The sequence below is a fragment of the Aedes aegypti genome, chromosome 3, assembly GCF_002204515.2.
Source record: "Aedes aegypti strain LVP_AGWG chromosome 3, AaegL5.0 Primary Assembly, whole genome shotgun sequence".
Lineage (NCBI taxonomy): Eukaryota > Metazoa > Arthropoda > Insecta > Diptera > Culicidae > Aedes > Aedes aegypti.
In genome coordinates, this window is record NC_035109.1 from 389,332,887 (window position 1) to 389,359,868 (window position 26,982).

General features: G+C 37.1%; 1 protein-coding gene across 6 annotated transcripts in view; it reads left to right on the forward strand.

The window, feature by feature from the left end:
* The window catches only part of LOC5568971, a 79,036-nt gene extending 52,821 nt beyond the window's left edge, over positions 1-26,215 (forward strand). For all 6 annotated transcript variants that reach the window (XM_021854016.1, XM_021854015.1, XM_001652581.2 and 3 more), the window contains exons 6-8: positions 12,427-12,721; positions 18,060-18,174; positions 25,778-26,215. In XM_021854016.1, coding sequence (XP_021709708.1) covers positions 12,427-12,721; positions 18,060-18,174; positions 25,778-25,942 — 575 coding nt within the window. In that variant the 3' untranslated portion in view covers positions 25,943-26,215. The remainder of the gene's footprint in view (positions 1-12,426; positions 12,722-18,059; positions 18,175-25,777) is intronic.
* Positions 26,216-26,982: the final 767 nt, after the last annotated feature.

Below are 26,982 nucleotides of genomic sequence, written 5' to 3' on the forward strand. Positions count from 1 at the left end.
TTGATTTATTTAAAATTATTCAAGTTGCGGACGCGTCTTCTTTACCCACCATCCGAAAGTTAAGGGCTTCCGACGCTCGATAAAGCTAAAAAATCATACAGAATGATTTATTTTGTATGGTCCAAGCTAGGTTATACTTCACTGAGGCCTTAAGTGTCCGTAATATGAATCAAAACGGTACCTACTGCTGTGGTAGTTAGTATACCACTACTGCACATATTTGAATACCCGAAAAGTTCGTGGAAGAATCACAAAAGAAATTCCTTGTGGTTTTTTTGATAGAATTCTTGGAGAATTTTCGACTGGATTACACAAACAGTTAATCTTTTTCGTAGCGCAAATTGAAATTTACAAATACACTGATGTGTCGCGAATAGAGTTAAAATAACTAATAAATGAAAACAATACAAGTCTGTTAAAACCACGGATTTTTTGAAAATCTTGATTATTGTGCCCGACATTACTTCTGTAAAAAAAGTATTTGCTGGGCCCCCTCCAGGAAAAAATCCTAGCTACGCCAATGGTCATCAAAAGTTCGTATTATAATTTATTTATGAAACATTTCCAAATCATGAATAGAGCTTCTCTTTCTTATATTCATGAGCTAATAAAATCTAATATATCTGCGAAAATTGCGTTTACCTTATGCGTAAATTTGTCAACTTTTCGAAATAATGATTTTAATTGTTAAGGATTACACTACCGAAGATTCATGTCTCACGTAAGTTCTGCAAACGATATAAGTAAGGAAAATGTAATTCTTACTAAAAATGGCAACGCTGAAAACGATTCCGTTGTCAAAACTTTTGTAAGTATGCTCAATTAGGCTACATTACCGAGTTACTGTTAACGTTCAACGCTCCGTCATCGTAATCATCGAAACTTCAAAAGCAGTTTATCTGTTCAAAATTGAAATTTTTTCGATGAAAATGTGTTTACTGTGTTTCGGTTGAAGAATAGAATACAGTGAACACATTTTCCTGAAAATTTTCTTGATTTTGAGCGAAAAAACTGCTTTTGAAAATTCCGAAATCAATGACGGATCCTGCCCCCTTAAGAATGTAAAATTCCCTTAGGAAATTGCCTACCTTTAGGCGTATTCCGTGGTTCCAGGTGTTTTTAATTTTAAAATAACTCAAAAAGTAACTGACTTGTAAGCGTTTGGCCTTCATATTCGGCGTCAGGGTCCATGATTTAAGTAAGTAACGACACTTTCAGTAATACCGAACATTGTTTACATAGGTGATTAATGTTACCCCATATCAACTAAATCATAAAATCGCCTAAAACATTTCTTTTAACATGCCTAAATCTTCCAGTAAACAAAATACAATATATAGTCTCGAGCTAAAGGTGGCAGTACATGTATTAAAAATATAAAATTCGCAACATTTGCTTTTTCAAACGAAATATTAAAGAAACATTCAGAAAAATGATCAATGTTACCCCGGATTACGGTACAAAAAAAAACAACTTTGAATCTTATAAGTAGAACCAATAATTTGATACGCTAGAGTACCGATGCACGGTCAAAATCAGTATCATTCAACCAGCTTAGTGGCCGAATCTGAATGAGGGGCGTGCTTTTGAGAGTTTAATGGTGAAAAACTGTTTTCTCCAAAAAAAATGATCCAAAAATAATGCTTCAGGAAACTTTGAGAAAATATAGCTGAGCAAATTGTTTGGAGGAATCTGTGGACATTAGAGGTAATATTGAAAGAATTTCCAAAGGAATCCGTGAAAGGGTTTCTTACAGAATTTTTTGCATGCCTCATAACCACTGTGAGTATATCTGAAAGTAACTTAGGTGAACTTCTAAAAATAACTCCTGCAGAAAACTTAGAGAGAGAGAGCACTAAAAATGTTGGAACTGGAAATTCTAGTGAAGGATTTGTCGTATCTTTAAAAAACGTCTGGTCGAACTCTCGGATGAAACATTGAAGAATTACCGGAAAATTTGGAAGGCTGTATTAAAAAGTCTATATACATTCCTGGATATACATGAGGAAAATTCTCAAAAAGCCCCTGAAAAACCTATGTAGTGATGCTTTGCAGGAATCCCTTGAAAAATCCTGGATGAGTTCTTGGAACAATTATTATCTTAATTCTTAATTTATTAATGGACTAAATTCTGTGCATATTAAAAAAATATTGAATAAGTGTAGAACTAGCCCTCGTGTGTTAAAATACACTCAAATAAAGATTTAAAAAAAAAAAAAAAAAATATTGAAAAAAGAACAATCCTTTAGATGTATTGAGTGAGATGCTTGAACAACTATTGGAATACTTGGCCAACTTTTTGGGTGATTTTTATGCAGAATTAGGAAGCTGTATTGTGGTCTGAGCGATGTTATCTGAATAGGGATTTCAATATGATGAAACGGCACATGCAGTAAAGAACAATATGGGCACTTCCATGATTGACTGTGTTAGAGGGGGTCTTTCTCGGCCGAATTGTTAGAAAGTTTGCAATTGAAAACACTTTAATACATCCCATATTGTAACCAAATATTTGTTCAGGAGCTTATAACAATGCCTCAGTAGACTGGCCCATCTCAGTAGGGAAGAAAAATAAAGTTGTATAATTCCACGGGGCACCCCTCAGGATTATTCCTTGGGATTAGATGAAGACTTCCTGAAAATTTCAGCCCATTTGGTCGTTCCATGAGCTGGCGCAATTGAAATGAATTTTCAGCTCAAACAGCACATAATCTCCTGTTTGATTCAGGAAAATTGTTGATCGCGTTCAATTGGACCCAGAATGTCAAAACACGACTTGATATAATAGCGAACAATATTGTAGAAGGTTGTATTATGATTAGAATTGAGAAAGTTGGTGTTTTAACTATCTGAAGTAGATCATGCAATACTGCATTGTATTTCTTCACCATAGCTCTAAGCACATCATCTGCTGCCCAAGGCGCATGCATATAAGTGATTGTAAGGGAGTGCTGAACTAAGCCTTACTTTCAACAACTAAAAGGGTAATGAAAACTAGATTAAATCCAGATACAACTTTCTGCTATTTTGTTGATTAGGGTATCAACTAGTGTATTTGTCATTCTGGGCTCAATTGAACGCAATCAACTAGTATACGGAACGAAAAATTGACATATGATCAATTTATAATATATTTGAGACGAATATCCCATACAAACTTCAAATTGAATGCGCCAGCTGGTAGAGCAACCAGTTGAGTTGAAATTTTGAGAGAGCTTTTTTCTTACACTAAGGTTCATATCTAAGGGGTGCCCCGTAGAGTTTTACAACTTTTTTGTTTAAGGGCCAGTCTAATGCCTCAGCTCAAGGGAATGAAAAATGCCACCAATGAAATCTTGCTCCCTGCATAATGATTTCATTTCTTTATACGTTTCAACGCACGGTTCAGATTTCTGTGATGCAAGAATTGTTTTCATTCAAAACGCGGTAATACAATCTAGAAGTCTTGGTTATTTTTCACTGATGCATAATACCAGCATTAATTTTTGACGAATTCCTTGAAGTAATGTGTAGAGAAATTCTTACATGTGCTCTTGAGTAGATTTTTGGATGAATTCTGGTAGTTATTTCTGAAGAAATCCCTTAAGGAATTTCTGGATGATTTTCGAAGAAAATTTAAGAAGATTTTTTGAAGAAACTACTGTAGGCATTCATAAGAGAAATTTGTAATCCATGGATTGGAAAAGTACTTGCAGATTTTTGGAAAGGATTTTTTTAATGAATACCTGTTGTTATTGGAGAACACACAGTTGCTTCGTACAGTTGAACACAGTATCTAAAGACTACTCCATTCAATATTCAGATACAATCAAAATCCAACATAGCAAAATATACATGCGTCACAGTCATCAGCTTCTTTTTTTCTCATCCATCTCCTAACGTTACATTTACTTTTCTATTTCATAATCTACAAACGCTCCTAATCATGTTATCAGCGGTTATGAATTCGAACAATAAATTAAATTGACCATCTCTCCAATGAGCTGCACAGCACAGCTTCACCATTAACATGAAAATACCTATGTTCACCGATGACGCATGTGACGTATGTGATGCGGCCACAGGATGGACCCGCTCGCAGTAGCTCATATCTTTCAATGAGAATTCCAAAAACGTCCGAGATTGGTACGTGAACAGCAACTACGACGACGTGGAAACATCAATCCTTTTGTGTGTCACCTCTGATCTGAATTTTCAATAAATCGCTTGCTTCGAAGAGCTTGCGGACAGGTAAAACCTGGATTGAGCTCCCATTTTATGTGTAGAGAGTAAATTCATTGTCACCACAGACGCAGCGTAGAATTGCCATGCCGTGTTGTTCAACAAGGTTGAGATCTCGATTGAACGATAGCATTTCATTATTCATTCTCCAAAACCAAACAGGAACATTCCCCAGCACAGTGCCTTTTACAGAATTCAATTTTGTTAAAGGACTCAAACCGTCCGGCACTCACACCGGGGTTGACTTGCTAGCTCTGCTGCACTCCGGAATGGGGCACAACCGGATGGTTTAATACGTGCCACAATGTGCTCCCCTATTGGCGAAATGCTAGTCGTCAGCCATGAATAGCCTCGGGTCAAATCAGGCATGAGCGTGATCAAGGGGGATATAAGGAAAATGGCAAGCAATTGTGAGATCACTCGGAGCAAAGACAATTGTGTCCCAATTCACCAGAAGTGAAAAATCCAAATCAGTAGGACGGTGAGAATCCATTAAAAGTCTGCATCTTCTGATCTCTTTATCATCTGATTCATCAATGTGACGCCCTCAAAGCCATTGGTAACACTGCGGAACACATTTTTGTCTCAAGCACCGATATATTTCACTCAATTAAGGGTTGCTGAATCCATTGACGTTTTCAAAAATATCATAGCACGTCTAGTTTTTGAGATATTGGCTATTGAAAATGCAAAAATTAACTATTTTTTCCATCTTGCATGCAAGTTTGCCAGCTGGTAAGGCAATTTAATTGCTTAATTTATAATACTTTTATAATACTTTCGACGCGGAAAAGTTATTTTTTGATTGTTTAAAAACTATTGTATTTTCTCATATAAGAGAAACGAAGAATTTTTTATGGAGCAAGCATGTTGAAAAAATCGGTTAAATCTAAATTTAATCATGTAATTTCAATCAAGTTATATCTAAAAGGAAAGTTTAAGTCCTATTCCGCATGCTTGGTGGATTAAATCACTAAAAAGTTAGTTAAATTATACTTTAAATTTAACGTACACATCAATACAATCAGAGTTTCATACAACTTTGGCGACCGGTAGCTAAAAATTGTGACGTGCTGGAACATTTCTGAGAATGACATCAGATTCAGCAACCCAAAATCTACTAGAGACACATAATTTGATCCTTGAGACACGCAAAAATGTCATTTTCGTTACGTTGTGTAACCAATTATGACGCAGTGGTGGTAGTTTTCATCTTTGAACATAAATTCCCTTAAAACAATGAGCTACATACTGGGTTACCAATGGCTTTAAAAGCGAAATCATAAGTTATGTATATTATCATTGGCAGAGTTCTGGTGAATTTCATATTTTTTTTTTTTTTTTTTTGTAAAACCATATATTTCGACTAGTTAGTTATTAACATTAACGTAAAATGTAAAATTATCTAAACCTATTACATTTTCTGGTGTTTCAATAAGATAGGTATAGTAAATTGCTAAGGCTTTAATAATATACTGCTTTGAATCGTGATTAATATTCCTAAGGGTTGGATAAATGAATTCTTCGGGTTCTAGTCTAGCTAAACAAGATTCGTAACGCAAAAGTTCTCTTCTTTGGTATCTCCAGATATCTCGTACATGTTGACACCGAAAGAGTTTATGTACTACAGTTTCTGGTTCTTCGGGACATACATCACAATAGGGATTATCGATGACTCCTCTGCGATAAAGTAACTCTCCATGTTTTATTTTGGAGTGTAAGATCATGTACCAGATGGAACGCTGCGATGAAGACAGTAGTTTGTTGTGCACGTGTTTGAATATCACTTTCCATTCGCGTTGCTCCGCTGCCACAAAACCAGGATCTGGTCGCATGGCTAAGGCATGGTGATACATCCGTTGTGAAGATGGTGCATCAATGATGGACTCCGGCAGCTGTTGTATTTCTGCTTTTACTAGCGTTATATGGTTAAACATCGATGGAATTGGGATGTCCTGATTTTCCAAGAAGCTGCTCAAGAACGGAAGTTGCGGAGCAAGTGAGAGTAAGCGGTTCAACAAGAGTGCTTTTGATTTTATTTCTGGACAATGCAGATTTAGTCCTCCTCGGTTTTTAGGTAAGATTAAATTGGCAAAAGCAACTCTCTGCAAGGTTTGTCCATGCCAGATGAATTTACCAATTTCTGTCCTGATTTTGTTCAGAATACCTTTAGTAATTGGCAGGTGTGAGGCCATATACCAAACTTTTGAGGTGATATATGTGTTAATCAGGATCGTCTTCTGAATCAGATTTAGTTTCCTTGGATGATTGAGCCAGAGGCGTGATCGTAATCCATTCAAAACTGACTGCCAGTTTAGTTTCTGCGCTTGTTTAGTGTTGTTCCCGAACTGAATTCCAAGAATGTTCACAAAGTTTTCGATGTTGAGCCACTCGGTTTCAGCGGTGAGATTCACGTTTCCAATCATAACTGCCTTCGTTTTCCGCTTATTCAGAATGGCTCCAGAGATCATTCCGAAATTCTCGAACATGCTCACAACGTTCACAAGTGAACGTTCGTTTTCCAGGAAAATAGAAATATCGTCTGCATAAGCTTTGATCACGGCACTAGGAATTTTCTGAATAATGGCATCAAGTAGTGGTTGCAAGTACAACACGAATAAGTGCATCGACAAAGGATCTCCTTGTCGCACTGAACGATTTATCTGAAATTCTTGAGTCAGATGTCCATTGATGAGAATCCTCGAGAATGATCTACCCCAAATTAAATGTAGGAGATCTACAAATTGTGGGTTGAAGTTCATCCTTAACATCGTTTGTCGGAGGAATGGATGGCTCACTCGGTCGAAGGCATGATCAAGATCAAACGACACTAGTAATGCGTTTTTACGGTGATGTTTCAGTTGACATAGCTTATCATAAATGCAGCATGTTGCTTCATAGATGCTTCGATTTCCATTTGAACATTTTTGGTTTTCTGATAATACTAGTGGTAGCAAATTATGCATTCGTTGCTTCAATATTCTAGAGAATATCTTGTAATCGAAATTCAACAGAGATATTGGGCGGTATCCATGTACAGTTTGGTCATTTCCCTTCTTTTTAACAAGAACAATGATGCCGTCATGAAATTCCTTTTTGGAGTTCCCTTGAAGAGCATCATTAATGACGTTTGTGAACTCAAAACTGATAATTCGCCATGCCTTTTGGTAAAATTCTTTTGGCAAGCCATCTATCCCAGGAGACTTCCGAGAACAGCTGCCCTTGATCGCAGTAAAAGCTTCGTCTTGTGATATCGGTTGCATCAAATTGTCATTTTGAACGTTGTTTTCGGGGATCCTTTTTGCAAGCAAAAAGTCACTTGAGCAGGCATTCGGTGCAACAGCATCATACAAATTTTCAAAATAAGATCTTGTTGTGCTTCTAATTTGCAACTGATCACGTAATACTCCTCCGTCCGTATCAATCCTTGATATTGTACTTTTCGTTTTTTTCGCTTGAATTTGCGCCACATGGAATAAAGTCGTTGATTCCCCAGAAATAAATGTTTCGTTATTTTTTCGGAAACTCGCCGAAAATTGTTTTTGAAGGCGAAGCATTTGAGCTTTAATGTGATTGATGATTATCAACTGTTCAGGGTTGTTGAGATAATTTTCATAGGCATTTTTTAATAGCGATCGGTATATCTCAATCGCGTCTCTAAACTCACGGTGCACAATAGAAGTTTTCCACTTCAAAAAGGAAATCAGTTTAGGTTTCGTATGGACAATCCACCACTCCATCCAGGTGGTATAATTTGATTTTGCTCGTACCCAATTATGCCACTTTCTAGATAATTCGTGCAGGACTTCTTCGTTGTCGAGTATTTGAGTTTGGAGACGCCAAACACCACGTCCAGGCGGAGTACCAAGGTGTGGTAGAACCATTCGAATCATATATGCTTTATGATCTGCAAACGATGTTACAGCAAAATTTGCGGTTCGAACTTGTGATTTCATTGAGTTTGAGATCAAAATGCGATCAAGGCGTGATGCTGTGTTTGATCTAATGTAAGAAAACTCGACTCGATTACCGTTCAGTATTTCCCATGAATCTGTTAAATGAGCAGCATTCATAAGTTTCTTGCACATTGGACTCATGTTGCTGGATCCTGTAGCATCTTTCAGATTTACTATCGCATTAAAGTCGCCACCCATCACCACGTAATCCGTGGAATGGCGAAGATAGTGTGCTACTGAAGAGTTAAAGAAATCTTCTCTTGCGGTTCTCAAAAGAGCGCCAGATGGAGCATAAATATTGATGAAGGTAACTTGTCCAATCCTCATCGAAATTATTCGGTTGTCTAAGCTTTTCTCCACATGGTGCACACAGAATTGATTTCTTACTGCAATAGCAGTACCGCGTTGATGAACATCAACATTGAAATATAACGTGAAACCTGGCACGAATAACTGCTCGTTATGCACTTCTTGCATGAAAATTACGTCTAAATCCGCAGATCGAATGAAGGATCGCAAAGCATCTAATTTTGTTTCATTCGAGATGTTGCAGATATTGATCGTCGCTATTCTATAACTGAATAAATCCATCACCCTAATGTTGTTGGAGTCCCACCTTGTAGAAACCTTGAGTACGTTCCCAGTCTCTGAACGCAAGTTTGCAATTGACAGACACATGGCGTGACAGATCGATACGCAAAACACTTGTCAAAATTATCATGTTGTTGTTTTCGCTCACCTGGAGTTGATTGCTGTGACTAGTTGAGATGAATGGAAAAAGACGGTATTCATCACTCCAGTTTGGATTTGCTGTTTCCACAATTGGTAGAAGTGTTGATGAGCGCTGATGAAGGATGGATGAGCTTCGAAATGACAAAATCGGTAGTGCGAAGACTGGTGCGTTTCTATCGTTCTTTGGTGGCGGGGCATGGCGGTTATTTTCTGCAAGAATTGGGTTTTCTAGTGCGACGGCAGTATCTGAGGACGCTTCGACAGGACATATACTTGTGGAGCTTACCTCAGTGAATGAGAAGCTCTCATTAACAGCATAGTGGTCGTTGATGTTCATCATGAATGGATTTAATGAATTGGTGGTGCCGATTGATGATTTGACTACATTTTCAATCCATTTTACTTGCATATCTCCGTTCCAATGAAGTGGAGATGTGGTGCGCTCCGAAGATGAGTAAAGATGATATGATGTGAAATACAGAGATGAAGTTTGCTTGAGATGGGTGGTAGTAGCTAAAGAGGCTTCGACGAGACATATACTTGGGTTTACCTTCCATGAAGAAAATCCCTCGCTGTAGCTCGTGTCTCTCGATAGCGGTGAACGTCGGTGTTGATATTTTGATATGCGTGATGTTTGGTTGATGTTGATTCTGGAGTTTGAAGGGTTGGTTCGACAAATTGAAGGAGGGAAAATTGTTCTCCCATGAAGCGATGATGGCGTGAAAAACAAGGTAGATTTTTTCTTGAGACGGACGGTAGTATCTTGGTTTGCTTCGGCTAGACATATATCCATTGCAAATCTTACCGGGAAGAGGAGTTGTGTTTGCTGCTGCTCCTGCTCTTGCGTTTCACTTCCACAAAGGGGGTTTCGTTGGTCTCCAAATTCACTGGGGAGCGATGTCTTTTTGATGAACCAGGGTTTGCCATTTCTTCATCGGCATCATCAGAGATTTCGAACTCAGTTGTATTGGGATGCGATGTTGAACGTGTTACCACCGTTTTGATAGTGGCTGGTGAACTGGTCCTGCTTGTTCTGGCGGCTTGAAGTTTTCCGGGTGGGTGGCGCGTGGTAGATGAAGACCTGGTCTGAATTGCTGCTGTTGCCGTTACGCAGTCCGTTGCTGTCTCAGCAAGGGGTTTAGCTTTGCTGCTGTTGCTCTCGATTCCGGGTGTTTCCATTTCTGCTGAAGTGTTCGGCAAGCTTGACGATGATGAAGGGTCATCTGTGTTTGGCAATGATTGCGGTGGCAGAATGTTTCCTTGTACCACCTGTGCCGCGGTGAGGCGACTGTTTATATCAATGCCCAGCTCTCTGCGTGCATCGTTGCAGGTACGACCGATATGCAATGGCCTTACGCAGTACCTACAGGTGCGAATTTGATTGCGGTGACTGATGTAGGCAGTGTGTGTTGTCATCGGAATGAAAGAAGGGATTGGTTTTTGTATTCGCATTCTCACCAATCGCACTCCGGTCGACAGGCCGGGCCAGAAGTTCTTCCATACCTCATCCCGTGTGGAGACAACTTCGCCGTAGGATGCTAGATGCTTGATGACTGTTTCCGTAGATACGTAGGAAGGCAAATCGGATACCCTAACCTCAACCGTATTGTCGTAGGGTACTAGTGGAATAGCATAATATTTGTTGTTGTGCTCGACAGTATGCTTAGAACTATGCTCCGCTACGAGTTCTTCCACGTACGATTGTGCCTTCAATTCGATTATCACTCGGGCCTTTGTCATACTCGGCTGGATACAGTTTACCTTGGTCATGTCTAGGTTGATCTTTTTACTGATGAGCTCGTATACGGTGTCTAGTTTTGGACGGACTGGCATTCCGCTGAAGTCCAGGTAGAGCGAATCCTTGCGGTAGTCGTCCATCATTACGATGAACCGGCTTTGGAAGCGCCGAATTTGGCGTTACGCCTTTTGGATTTGGCCAAAGGCACTATGTTTTCGAAAATATTTTCACTTAGCGATTGTCTCAATGTGTCTGCTCGATACGAAAGCTAAATGTCAACTGCTTTGGTAACACTGCGGAACACATTTTTGTCTCAAGCACCGATATATTTCACTCAATTAAGGGTTGCTGAATCCATTGACGTTTTCAAAAATATCATAGCACGTCTAGTTTTTGAGATATTGGCTATTGAAAATGCAAAAATTAACTATTTTTTCCATCTTGCATGCAAGTTTGCCAGCTGGTAAGGCAATTTAATTGCTAAATTTATAATACTTTTATAATACTTTCGACGCGGAAAAGTTATTTTTTGATTGTTTAAAAACTATTGTATTTTCTCATATAAGAGAAACGAAGAATTTTTTATGGAGCAAGCATGTTGAAAAAATCGGTTAAATCTAAATTTAATCATGTAATTTCAATCAAGTTATATCTAAAATGAAAGTTTAAGTCCTATTCCGCATGCTTGGTGGATTAAATCACTAAAAAGTTAGTTAAATTATACTTTAAATTTAACGTACACATCAATACAATCAGAGTTTCATACAACTTTGGCGACCGGTAGCTAAAAATTGTGACGTGCTGGAACATTTCTGAGAATGACATCAGATTCAGCAACCCAAAATCTACTAGAGACACATAATTTGATCCTTGAGACACGCAAAAATGTCATTTTCGTTACGTTGTGTAACCAATTATGACGCAGTGGTGGTAGTTTTCATCTTTGAACATAAATTCCCTTAAAACAATGAGCTACATACTGGGTTACCAATGGCTTTAAAAGCGAAATCATAAGTTATGTATATTATCATTGGCAGAGTTCTGGTGAATTTCATAATTCGAATTGACGAAAGATTCTTTGAAAACCTTGTTTCGGATCTTGATGAAATTTTTGAATGATCTTTTGCAAAGGCTAATTTTCAGTTGGGACTCCAAAAAATATCAAGAATGCTGGAGACAATCTTTCAAAATTTCAAAAAATATGTTGATCTTCAAAACAATCCAGTCAGTTTTGAATTTATTTTCCGACTACGCCCATGAAAATCAGCCATGAGCAACCGTACCGCCGGCCGTTGGATGATAGCCCATTGACAGAACACAGATCTGTTTATCCTGTTCTTCCTTTCGAACGCTTCCGAACATTTTTCATTATCGGTTATAAAACGATGTTCTTCAGTAACTACAGTGCTTACTTAGTGCAAACCAATATGTCCATTCGATGGTAATGTACACAAGCACATACACTTACACATTGGCACTTTTAATTTTCTATAAAGCATTTCCGATTTAACCTTTCTAAACACTACTGCTTTCCCATGCTTGGGTTCCATTTCGTTGCATTGTTGTCAATATGCCACAAGTCCACGTCCGACAACCGAGTCCATTTTATCATCATTCAAAAAGAAGCTCAAACTCACAAACACATTATGTCCCCATAGCATGCCAAACCAGAAAACGACAATCGCCGGACAAAAACTTGCCAAGCTCATCTAACCTTATCTCTTTTTCTCAATGTACAACCCCGAACCCCTGGTTTCCCAAACCCCCGTCTCGTTACAGACTTTCTTAGACATGCACCCTGCATGAGGCACGTCAAGAAGGACTACGAAGTGTGTGCGGTCAGCTATCAGAGCACAATGGCCAAGATTGGACAGACGGTGGCACATTCCACGGTGAGGCCCCCGGTGCAACTGACGACACCCAGTGCGGCCATGTCTCTTTCGGCAGACAACGTACAGCACCAGCATCATCACCACCGACAGCAACATCAGCATAGCAGCAGCAACGGCAGCAACAACAACGACACCAAAACTGCTGAGGATGCGGAAGAGGAACGACTGAAAACTGTTTGCTGGTGAGTTCTAGGGCAGTGGTTCGCAACCTTTTTAGAGACCGTTTAACTTTCAATTCACTTAACCCTTAAAAGACCGAGACGGACCTTGATTTTTTAAATGACCAAAATTCGGAGACTAGTAGATCAATTAGTTTGAAATAAATTTTGAACTAAATTCGGTTAGTTGGTCTTACAATCTTTGGCTGAGACATCCTCCCTGACCCCTCCCCTTCTCTGAGTAACGTAAGAAGCGTGTACAGGAGGGGTCCGAAATTGGTTTCAAACGGATATCTCAACATCCAAATGAGCTAGAATGTTGGTGTCTTCGGCAAAGTTATTCAGCAGATTAAGGACTGTCTGGCGATAAAAAATCTGATTAAGAGTTCATTCACTAGGTGGCACCTGAGAGAGACTCGCGAAGAGGAAAAATATCAACGTCATATGCAGCCCAGATTCCCCTCTCACGAAACGTCAAATGCAGCCCACCGTTTTTATGGCTGAAAAAGTGAAAAGTATTGTGTTCAAAGTAAACTGTTATTAAAAACCTCAGTCGGCGGAGCAGTTTTTTCCAAAGTTGCTGATAAATCTTAGCAGAAGATCAATTATTTTTAATGTCTGCTACGTTTGCTGGCATGAAATTTCACACAAACGGCTATTTATGATTCGATGTGATGCAAACTCAATCATTTTTTGCTGAGAGATTCATGTGTGGATTTGAACAGCATGCGCATAATTGGTATAAACACAAAGTGGAATAAGAAAAAAACTCAGCAATCACAGAAAAAGAAGACCGTCTCCGCGAGTCTCGTCTCAGGGTGGCACTAGTGACAAGTTTTATTCGATCATCTGTATCTTAAGATCCTTATTAGCTAGAAAGTTGGTGTCTTCGGCAAAATTATTCATCAGATTGAAGGCTATCCGGTGGTAGAGGACCTGCTTAAAAATTTATCCACTAGGTGGCGTTAGTAACAAATTTTCTTCAATTGTCTGTATCTTAATAAATATCGTTATATCCGTAAAAATAATCAGACCGTGTATTTTTTGCAAACCTGGTTAAAACGATCAGAATGAATTATCCTAAAGATATATCGCCTTGTTCAAACCTTTGTAGAGGTATGTGGCGGGACCATTATCATCGTCATCGTAATCACCCAGCGGATAAATTCTCAATTAGATTTTTCACCTCCACTCACCATTTTTTCCACTGAATTCAGCAAAATCTCACTACAGATTTCTGCTAGGCAAAATTGTACTTCAACCACCTACTCGTAATGAAGCTAGTAACACATTTTCTTTAATTTCTTGTATCTCAAGAATTTCGAATCACCGCTAGATAGCCCTTAACATGCTGAACAGCCTTGCCGAAGACACTAACCTTTTAGCTGATAGGCATGTTAAGATACAGAAAATTGCAGAAAATTTGTCACCAGCGCAACATATCCGATAAAATGTCATAAAGACTCTTCACCGCCAGATAGCCAATCTACTGAATATCTTTGCCGAAGACACCAACCTTCTAGCTGTTAAGAACCTTGATGTAGAGAAAATTGTACATTTATTTTTAATAGCACCACCTAGCGGAAAATTGAAGATTTGTTTCTACTAGTGCCATCAAGCGGATGAATTTCCAACCATACTCTACATTGCGAGGTAGTCCTTGAACGGTTGAATAGCTTTGCCGAAGACACCAACCTTCTACCTTTTAAGGATCTTGAGACACAGACGATCGAAAAAAAATTGTGACTAGTGCCACCCTCGTGCGTTAAAATACACTCAAATAAAGATTTAAAAAAAAAAAAAAAAGACTAGTGCCACCTAACGGAAAAAAATCTCAATCAGACACTTCACCGCCAGATAGCCCTTGATCTGCTGACCAGCTTTGCCGAAGACACCAACCTTCTAGCTAATAAGGATCTTGACATACAGATGATTGAATAAAATTTGTCACTAGTGCCATCTACCGGATAAATTCTCAATCAGATTTTTTATCGCCAGATAGTCCTTGATCTGTTGAATAACTTTGCCGAAGACACCAATCTTCTAGCTCATTTGGATGTTAAGATATCCGTTTGTTTAAAATAAATTTTGCACCCCCTCCTGTCCACGCTTTTTCCATTACCAAGAGAAGGGGGAGGGATCAGAAGGGGTGTCTCACACAAGGATTGTAAAATCAACTAAGCGCATTTACTTAAAAATTTGTATCGAATTAATTGATCTACTAGTCTCCGAATTGTGGTCATTTCAAAATTAAACGTTCGTCTCGGGCTTTTAAGTGTTAACATGAATATATAACGCATTAACCGTGGCAATAGAAGAATGCAAGGATTTTTGTCTAAAATTATTAATTTAATTTATTATTATTATTTTCTATGTGACTCATTAGTAGCTAACGGTGATACCTCTACAGAGCTTTGTTCCTGGTATTACAACAGCTAAATTTTACTTTCAAAAATCACATTGAGGACATTCAAGCCAAATGTAACAAATATAGTAAATGCCTTAGTCCACTTATTAACAGAAAATCGAAACTTCGTGGAGTTTCGGAATAAAATTAGGTTGTGAATGAGCTTGATTATAATGTAGCTGATGGGTTCCCAATTAGCACACGAAACATCTTCCAAAGTGAGGCTTTTCAAAAATGGTTTCAATCGCGTGTCAATAAAAGCATCTGTAACTTAGCTGGTGCATATAAATATCAAGGCTCATAATGTTTTATTGCCGTTCCAATGAACATGCATTTCACTCCTTGTTTGACATTCAACATTTTTGAAACGACAAGATTTGGTGCAAATGTCCTTTGCAAATAGCAATGAAGGCAAGTTTGCGCATACAAACTTTCTGGTATCTTTCTTTATAGGATAGACGTTCTTAGCGTGAGAAGAACCTCCGCAAATCATGACCTTAGCATATATGTAGCGATGTTTGGTACCATGAATTCACTTTTGACACTGTCGGCACTGAGTGGGGTTCTGCAAATGTTCCCATGTCACACGGACATCGAACATTCTTCTTCTTCTTTCTGGCATTATGTCCCCACTGAAACAGAGCCTGCTTCTCAGCTTAGTGTTCTTATGAGCACCTCCACAGTTTTTAACTGAGAGCTTACAGCTTTCTGATGGTGATCACAGAATTGCCCATTTCGATGCAATTATCAACATTATCCATTTCAATCTTGGAAGAAAATGCGCATTCCGGAGAAACGTCCTTTTTTCCTTTTTTTGCCACGTTCAGTGACACTTTTGAACCCCACTTTTTCGGAGCAAAGTTGTGAATTCAGAGATTCACCCTTCTTCATGTTCGTGGCTGCAACCATGTTCAGTGAATAAACCAAAAAAAAAATGTCCAAAAAAGATTACCATCGCTGACAATTCCAACGTAAAATCGAAGGAACGGGTTGAAATAAGGATCGAAAGGATATCAATAGATAGAACAAGAAGCACTGAAAAGTACTGTTTTTGTAGAACTGAGAAGAAAATATGTATTTTGGGCCGATTTGAGCTCATGTCAATTCTGCAAATATGTGCAGAATAGCAGAGTGATCTAATAAACACATGGCTAATAACCCTGCTGGTCATTTTTCGCTAGCTACAGAGAAGATACACTGAAATTTGATTAAAATCAAGAAAAAATAAATATTTTATAATGATTCCAAGGACCCTGATACGTCGTAACGGTCTTCTAGGGGTCCGTGAGCCCCCGGTTGGTAACCACTGTTATAGGGGGTACATTTTATTCACTTTAAAACCATGAGGGGTTTGCGTTGTCGTTTCCGAAGAACTCTCTGTTTGCGTGGGTGGTTTGTTTGTTTTGATGTTGGTATTTGGGGCCGGAAAGAAGAGAAGGAGTATTTTGGGAAGCTAGATTAGAATTTGGTAAAGTGGTATTATTTTCAAGTCATTGATTGAAGACCTCATTGGAATTCGGATGCCTGACGGAGTCACTCTGTGGCAATACATTGTTGTGATCATACCCGACCAATGGATTACACAGCGTAACAAAAATGACATTATGTGGATCTAGTAGATCTGGGTATGCTGAATCTGATGCCGTTCTCAGAAATGTTCTAGCACGTCACATTTTTTAGCTACAGGTCGCCAAAGTTGTATAAAACACTGGTTTTATTGATGTTTACATAAAATTTAAAATATAGTTTATCAAACTTGTTTATGATCTAATCCTCTAAACATGCAAAACAGGGCTTTAACTTTCATTTCAGATATAATTTAGTTGAAATTGCACGATTAAATATATATTAAAACGATTTTTTGAGCATGCCTGCAGTCTCTATACAAAATACTTCGTTTCGCTTATATGGTAAAATACAATACTTTTCTTACCGATCAAAAAATAACTTTTCCGATTCCAAAATATTATAAACTTTGATAATAATAATTGTTATACACATAAAGTTTGAATTCTGTGGCAAATTAAGCAAATAAATTGCCTTACAAGCTGACAAACTTGGATGCAAGTTGGCTGAAGTAGTCAATGTTTGCATTTTCAACAGCCATTATCTCAAAAACTAGACGTGCTATGCTGTTTTTGAAAACGGCAATGGATTCAGCAACCCTTAATTAAGTGAATAGCGATATTTTGGTGCTTGAGACAAAAAAGTGTTCCGCGCTACAATGTAATCTGTCAATTTATTCTAGAAACCACAGCTATTGGTTAGATCTTACAAAAGCTAGATATGCTAGATAACTTTATATCATTTATTATTTCTAGAACCAGAACTTTTATTTTTTTTATGTCTATCAAGCCAATATCGTTTAAGGACAGAATTATATCACAAGAAAAATCATTGTTTCGTGTCACAAGTGTTCCAAGATAAACAAATTCATCAACAACTTCAAAAACATTTCTTATCAAATAGTACCTCATCATCATCGTATCGTCACTAGGCCTACCTCTATTTTTACCTGCAATCATGTAGTACTCCGTTTTGGTAGAATTAATAATAGAGCAAGTCATGCCAAACTAATCAAAATACTGTTTCAAATGTGGTTGACTACAAATTGCACATAAGGATCTAGACAGTTAGATTATCCAAATATCTCTTATCTCGATGTAAAATACGTCACCCAAAGGCGAGTATTTTTACTTCGTTTCATACGAAATGTGTATATAATAAATGATGACCCTTCTTGCCCAAGAGTTTTTTGCGTAGAGCAAAATGGTTCAGTTTATTATTTCAACAAAAAGCTTTGATTGATAAACAGATCTGAAATACATTACCAAATTATATGGCCATTGCGTCTGATTTGTTCCAACGTATTTTTTTTCTTTTCAAAAACCCATGCATGAAGAAAAATCGATCAACATCTTTCATCTAATTGCGTCCCTTTCTCTTAATCCCCAGTGCATTTCATAAGTACATGCAGTGTTCCGAGTTCACGGTCCGTCACGCGTGTGGAGACGAAACCGCGCTTTTCACCCGAAAATTCCTCGACAAAATGTCCAACAAACTGATGACGGTAAGTAGTACCAGTAACCCAAATCACGAAATCTTTGTATCATTCGCCGTGGCGCTCCCAGAAAATGTCAAATTAAACGGTTTCAACATGTGGATCGTGAATGGATGACGAGAGGGCATATAAACGTTCGTGCGCGAATCGAGCAAACCGTAAGCCCATCTCGCGTGAGCTTGCTAATTAGTCGCCAATTCGTTAATATTTGAAACTAATTTTCAAATTTTCGCCAAATCACCCAAACCGAAATTGCCGCTTTTCGATTGAAACGGCATGTTTGAGTGAAAAACGAAACGGAGCGCCATATGACGGCCCGTATCCAGCGGGGTTCTATAACAAATACCAGAAAACCATTTACCAGAATGCGATACTTACCATGAATGTCAACTACCCAAATGATACTGTGAATCATTCAAGATTTCCACGAGTTTAGTGCTTATTTTGAGCGGGTAACAGTACCTTCTTCTTCTTTTTCTTCTTCTTCTTCTTTCTCGCGTTACGTCCCAACTGGGACAAAGCCTGCTTCTCAGCTTAGTGTTCTTATGAGCACTTCCACAGTTATTAACTGAGAGCTTTCTATGTCAATTGACCATTTTTGCATGTGTATATCGTGTGGCAGGTACGATGATACTTTATGCCCTGGGAAGTCTAGAAAATTTCCAACCCGAAAAGATCCTCGACCGGTGGGATTTGAACCCACGACCCTCAGCTTGGTCTTGCTGAATAGCTGCGCGTTTACCGCTACGGCTATCTGGGCCCCTACCTACAGTACTGGACAGAATAAAGTACGCATTGGCCGTTTTCCCATACAAAATGGTCAAGTTTGGAGATCTGAATCTCAGCTTTTAGTGTTCCGATTGATCTGAAATTTTCACCACAGCCTAGATATAACATAGATTTTACTCAATTAAAATATCACTGCATTTGAAACACAATCTTTTAAACTATTGAAAATCTCTCAATTTGCAAAAAATTTCAAAATTTAATTTTGAAAATATTTTGAAAACAATCAGTTTTACCGAAAAATGATGTTCTGCAAATTTGTGTATCTTATCAAATTGTACATTTTTTGCAAAAGGACATATTGCTCTAAATATTTTCATTTAAAAATTATTTTTACTTTAAAATTTTGTCATTTTTATCAAAATTTGAGATTTGCGATAACTTAGAAGTTCGTTAATGAAAAACTATGAATTTCTAGCCTAGCAAATTTTGACGTTACTTTCAAGCTGCGGTGAAAATTTCAGGTCAATCGGACAACTAGAAACCGAGATATAAGACTCCAAACTTGATCATTTTGTATGGGAAAACGGCCAATGCGTACTTTATTCTGTCCAGTACTGTATGCCAGTACCTAAGGTTTGCGAATATACCAGTTAAAAACGACATGTCCTGTTTTTTCTCGGTTAGATCACCTCTAGGGTAAGTGTTCCCTTAGTTGTGGGTGTTCCTGCGGTTACTGCCGTTTTCACTGATTTTATTATATTAGCCACCGAACCGACACTGCCAATCGACGTATTGACTTGTTGATACGCGGAATAGTTGAAAAGAGCGTTCGAATCACTTCAAAACTGATGAAATATCACTAAAATTGCTAAAACTTTTCTTATTTGTACCAATAGTTGCGGTGAAGTGTTCCTATAGTTGAGGGTCCCATAAGAAAACAACGGATACCGCAACTATAGGAACACAAATTAAAAATTTACCACAACTAAATAAACAGTGTACCAATAGTGGAGGTATTATTTTTCACTGACATACCGTGGATTACTGCGATGAAATCACTTTTCTCATCAAGTCAATGGTTGTTACTTCCCGTTACAACATTAACATGTACATTAATTGTGCTTTTTGAATTAAGGCAGTTAAATGAAGTTCGATCGTGCTTAGTACCTCCACTATTGGTACATCTACCCTAGTTGAGTCGATTTTCCAAATTTCAACTAACCAGTAGTAGATCATCTGATGGAAGCAGAATATTAAATAGATCAATAGAAATGAAGTAAAGTCCTAGAGATGATATTTATACATCATTTCAATACTTTTATTTGCTGCTACGAGGGAAATTGTTAAACATATTCACTCCAGTTGTTCGTGGATGACAGCCGTTTCAGTCCTGTGGAGAAGCCCAAGCATTCGTGTCTGGTTAGCGTTGTGCGAAAGTGCGAAAAGATATTCGTGTTCAGTCGAGGATGGATTACAAACTGGTGAGCTCGTTTCATGCTTATGATTACTCATTTTTACCGATGCAACGTTACTTTTATATTTTTCAAACAAACTTTGGATAGGTCGTCACTACAAGTGTTGGCATAAACCCTTACTCTCTTTACATAATTCTGATATACATGTACCTTTATTTTTTGGTCATTACCAAAAATAACCTTTGATTAGTTCGATATAATGAACGTCGTCGTAATACAGGTTAACGTTTTCTTAAAAATACTCTATACGGTTTCTTTTATAAAACTTTCATGACTATTTCACTAATTTAAGTCGGAATGCTTTAAATTTAGATGATTGATTTGATTGGGGTTTTTTACTCATTTTTTTTTTCAAAATAATATGATTGTCGTTTCCGTATTCTTCAAAGAAACTGTGGATGGTTCGTCACTTCAAGTGTCGACCCTTATTCTTATTATATATAATTTTATTATACCTAACTAACCTTTGATTAGTTTGACATTTTGAATTTTTTCACTGTTAGACAAAATGCCAAAAAAGTTCTAAGTAAAAGTCGTATTCTTCCTCCTTATCCATGGATCGCAACACCGACTAAAGGTGACTCCCAGATCTTTTTCCTTCCTCACTAATAAACACCCTTCCCGTGGTGATTGTGGAGATGCAGAGATATTCTCGGTCTCCAGAAGCAACAATCATCACACCCTAACATTTCTTACCCATCCCAACTGACTATAAGGACTTGGCCGGCGCCGTTATTGATCAATAATATGAGGTTTGCTATAATCCCTCTTCGAGAGTAAGCGGAAACTCCCATCCCTTATTCATTTGGATCGAAGTGCAATTCTTACCAGTTCCGATCAATCACGGAGTAGCAACCATTGACATGTACAGTCAGTCTATACTATGCTATGCTATGCTATGAAAAAATAGTTCGAAATTTGTAGTTACGCTTGTAGTCTCATGCTTTCAATGTTATATCTCACAAACTGTTGAGAATTTCTCTATGTTGAGCGAAATGTCCTTCACACACAAAGGCACAATTTCTGTGAATATGTAATGGCAGTATTTTCATTTTTTCATACTGTTTCGGTACAAAAACTCCAAAAAAATATGGCAATATTTCACATTTTTTGGTCATAACATACTCTAATACCCAAATTTTTATTTTCGATCTAAACACGTTTGGACAATGATTTATTTTTATTCGCAAATTTATGAATTTTGGATTTTGATTTTTCTAATTTTTGTTTTTAACATCCCTATCTTTTTTCATTTTTTTAAAGCCTCTTATGGGTACCTATTTGTGACAATAATAAAAATTTCATCTTTTGCAATACTTTCGAAAATATAAAATTTTTTTTTGTTTCTGGAACATATTTTATTTTCCGTGTCGCTGACGGAAAAATCGGTTTGAAATTATTCAATAGCGTCAAGCTCTTTTTCTATGATAGGTTGATTGTAGAAAAATATAAAATGTACAAATTTTTGTATTACACGTTATATTAGACCCAGGCAAAAACAGTTTTTAAAACATTTTCCAAAAATACAAAAATGTTTCAAAAGTCGTATAAAACGTTCCTTATATGCGTATTATGCGTATTTTATATATATATATAAAATCTTTTTGATTTGCAAGCTAAGAAAATATACACAAAATTCCGAAACGTACCCCGTCTACTGGCGGGGTTGGGTATTAGGTTAATTAGGGTTAATTTGCCATATAATTTAATCTTGAAATGTCAAACAATATTAAACAACAAAGTTCATAATAATTTTGATACTCTGAAGTTATTTTATAACTTTTAGAAAAGTATTTTAATTTTCCATATAAGACAAACGGAACATTTTGTAAAGAGACTGTAAGCTGATTGAAAAAGTCAATTTAATCGTGCAATTTAAACAAAATTATATCCAAAACGAATTTTAAAGTCCTGTTTAGCATGTTTCGTGGAGAAGTTTGACAAATCGTACTTTAACACTTTTTAACTCGAGCTTTATGTCGAGGACCAGAAAACCAAACTCCAATAAATATTACTAATAATTTCCTGTAACGCGGGTGGATAACCTTTCCGTGGTGCGTTACGAGATAAGATCAACCAATCTGAACACTAGTCTCATGTTGTTTGTCGAGCTAGGGTAATATGTTCTAATGATTAAAGGATTCGCAATACCGAGTTCTTGCTAATGGCAACAGTTTCTGAAATTGAATTTGGCAGACGATGAAAGATCCGGAGTTTGCCAGTCACGAGACTACACGTGACGCCAGGACAACAATCATGAGCACTCAAGATTAAAAGAGTATTATTTTCAGAAAATAATATATCGTACACTAACTAGTATTTTCCTTTTTCTCCGTGCGTGCTTTTCCTTATCGAATCGGTAAACAATTCGGTAAAATTCAAAGTGATGACGTTAAGTTTTTTCGACATAAATTCTTTATTAAGGCGAAGTAGGCCATCGTTGAAATTAGTACGCGTCGTTGATGATTGTTGCTGATTCATCTCACGATTTCGAATCGAAGAAAATCAGTTGGTTTTGCACTGACACAGCTGAAAAAGTATCAGCATACTTTATGCATGCTAGCACGTACAGTTATACTTTCAAGTCGATATAAACTATCAAGACTGAGATCACTTTGAAAATCAAGCTGCAAAATCATCATTGTTGCCAAAATGAATGACGGACTACTTAGCCTTAGATGTAGATGAATCGAAGGAAATACTCAAAACATCAAGAGTACAAATCTGGAGTATTATACACCTATTTGAGCCAGCAAGTGACTAACCGATATAGTTTTCAGCTTAAGCAGTTGATTTGTTCTCCAGATTTGTGCCGTTGAAAATTTTAGTTTTGGCTTCGATTCAGCTTCATCTTAAGTCAACATATTTGAAGAAATAAAGAATTTTTCAATTACACCCAAAAATTGTTATACTTTAATACTACGAAAATCCCAGTTTTTGTACCTCAACCCCAAATCAAAATCTATGCAATATGACATTGAATTGATTGTAGAAGCCAAATGCGCATGTTTGAGTTAAAAAAAAAACAAATATTGAAGTAAAAATTTATTTAACTTAAAACAGTGATATTCTAATAATATAATAATTCTAATAAAATTTCTATTATTCCTTGTTCATGTTCACTTGACTGCTATAAAAAAATATGTTGAAAAATCTCCTTGGATTACGATTTACAGGCAAACAGGCTCATGAAAGAGGGGTTTTCTTAGTTACTTTTATGAAATAAAAATTTAATAATATAATAATTTAATAATAATTTCCATAAATTCTCAAACATGTTTACTTGCCTTCTAAAATGAATGTTATGTGAAAAAAACAAAATCTCAATGCTTGGAATATTTCTTTACAAGCCTATTATCTATTGGATTAGGTTTGGATTAGGTAGTTTTTGGGTAAAATAAATTATGAGTGTAATCAAATTTTTTTTATTACTTCTCAAAGATATTTACATGACCTCTACAATCAATTGTATATGGAAAAGCTGCATACTATAGATATGAATTTTTATTAACAAGCATATACAGTATTGGACAAAACATTTGCAACTTTTCCGATTTTCCATACAAAATGACCAACTTTGGTAAGCTATATCTCAGTCATTTATGGACCGATTTGAATGAAATTTTGGCAGAACATGAGACATAACTTGAATTTTACCATATATTTTTGAGTGATTTTTCCTATCACAAGTTCAAAAGCACTAACGCTTCAACTAAAGTGAATTTTTTGACGATTTCTTATAAATGACATATCTAATCATATTGAAGGAATAGTTTCACGGTATCTTCAGCAAAGTTGTAGATTTTAACGAGATGAACAAGTTTGCAGAAGACAGTTTTTGTGTAGGGCTATCAGATTTTGAGATAAATAGTTTTGAATTTTTCGTCGAAAATTACACTTTAGTTAAACCGTTATTACTTATAAACTTGTGATTGGAAAAATTATTCAAAAATATATGTTAAAATTCAAGTTATATCTGATGTTTTGTGAAAATTTCATTCGAATCGGTCCATAAATAACTGAGATCTAGCTTACCAAAGTTTGTCATTTTGTATGGAAAATCGAAAAAGTCATGTTTTGTCCAATACTGTATGTTTAAGGTGAAGATGAATCGAAGCCAAACTTCAAATTTTCAAGACCACGGATCTGGAGAACCAAACATCCGTTTAAGCTAAAAACTTAATCGATTGGTCACTAGCTGGCGGTGACCAATCGATTAGGTTTTCAGCTCAAACGGGTGTTTGGTTGTCCAGATCCGTGCTCTTGAAAATTTGAAGTTTGGCTTCGATTCAGTTTCACCTTAAGGCGAAGTAGGCCGTCATTGAAATTTGTACGGATCGTTGATGATTGTTGCTAATTCATCTCACGATTTCGACTCAAAGAAAATCAGTTGGTTTTGCATTGACGAAGATGAAACAGTATCAGCTTACTTTATGCTTGTTAGCGCGTACACTGATACTTTTTTAAATCAATATAAACTATCAAGGCTGAGTTTTATCACTTTGAAATGCAAGCTGAAAAGTCATCATTTTTGCCAAAACGAATGACGGGCTACTTAGCCTTAATAAACAAGGTTTTACGTGTGCAACCTTATTAATAAGTGCAATAATGAATTTCAATTTCTACTCAAACCATATTCACCTAACTTCTATTAGTAAATTTATTCCGAGAAAGCTACGTGCCATCGCTTTGAATTTAGATTTACAGGGAAACAAGCTATTAAATTAAGTGTCTTAAGTTAAACAAATTTGAAGTGTTTTCAGAAAATTTCTATTTCTTCTCAAACATGTTCTTTGGCAGGATTCCTGAGAAGCCTAGCCAGGAATATAATGAAATTTGGAACATAATTCTCATGAAATATTTCTCATAATCCTAAGTAAATTTCTGACAGAATTTCGTGGTAGAAACTCATAAGTTTGTTGAAATAACTCCCCACTTTTCAAAACAAGATTTTAAAACAAAACTTGGACCAATTTTATCAATGTATCCTTGTACATAATCTATACATGAAATTAAATCAATTATTTTACATTCGTACATTGGGCAGCCGTGCCCTAAAACATTATTCTTCGTAACATCTAATGGATTCCCAGCACTGACATTGTGTTACGTATAGACGAAATATTAGCTAAAATTGCTTAAAAATCAAATTGTTTTAGATTCTAGAAAAATAAAAAAGAATCAAGTCTATCGATTTTCTTTATTCTGATAAATGACGTTCGGGTAAATGGTTTTCGGCTATTTGTAATAGAACCATCCAGTCGTGGTGATTCAATGTGAACCATTTAAAATGCAATATTCCACACAACGGGTCCCAAACTGCTTTTGCCCGTGGAAACAGCTATCCTTCGTCGCTGCGATCTAACTCTTTTTCTCTCTCTCTCTGTTCTCGTTTTCCCATCAAACAGATGCACTGCGTTGATTATACACCGGGAAGCGGAAAATGCCGGGATTATTTCAGCTCCCACTCAACACGTGTCCAGCACCGTGGGATACTCACTTGGATGGTCACCCTAACTGGACTGCTGCTCGCCCTAACTAGCCGGCTGGTCAACTCGAGCGCACTAATTTAATCGGCGGCCCGCACGTGGACTGTCGAATTCTCTCCAGGGGGATTCATGGTGCACTAAAGCTGCGAGCAGCTATCAGCAGCAGAAACGAACAAAAAAGCTCTATATATTGGAACATATATTGCTATTATAGGGAAATCTAGTGTTCTGCCGGAACCTATTTTGTGATCGACGATGACGCGAGCGCGAATCTAAGCGTGAATGGGAAACCTACGAGTGTGAAACCGTGTGAAATAGTGGAATGGGACATGAATAAATTAAAAACTTAAAACAGAATCCCCCAGGTCCTGTGTAGTGCGTGTTTTGGTCGAAACTGCCCACGAACTTCCTTCCTCGAAGGGTGCCCCGGGTTTTTGTTGCTTTGTATGAGAGGGTACAATGTTGTTGAAAAACTGATTGCGGCATTTTTATTGGTCGTCGTCATCATCAAAAGTATTATATTACGACTACAGTCTGCCGCTCAGTAGTAGGTCGGTTTTATTGCAATTTTCATACAGTTGTTGGGAAGACTGAAGGCCGGAGAGTCGATTTATTCTTTTGAAACGATATTTCGGAAATATTTATATTTATTCTGTGCGTTTTATGCGTCGGTAATTATATGCTCGATCTTCTTAACCGAAATGGTGTTTTAAAAAAGAATTATCACACCACATCACTCATTCTTCGTACAGATACATGTATCCAAAGTGGGGTGTTCTCTGTAATCATGTTTATATAAAATTGCGTCATGATAGACTTATTGTTTAATTCTTAAACTTCAACTAGGAATCATACTTCTGCACAAAATATTTCCAGAAAATTTGGCTTCGACTCGCCCCACATGCCGAAAAATAAAATCTTCATGGAAATTACGGAAACTTTTGTTTGAATTCCGCAGTATTTGTCTTCAGCATTCATCCAGAGCTCACAAAATATCTTGAGAGTAAAAATCTTTTATGGAATCCGAAAGATTTACGCAGGATTGAACACGTTAAACCATTTGTGGGCTTCATGGTCGTGCGGTTAGTGTTATCAAGCATTTAGAAGCATCGAGTCAAGGAGTG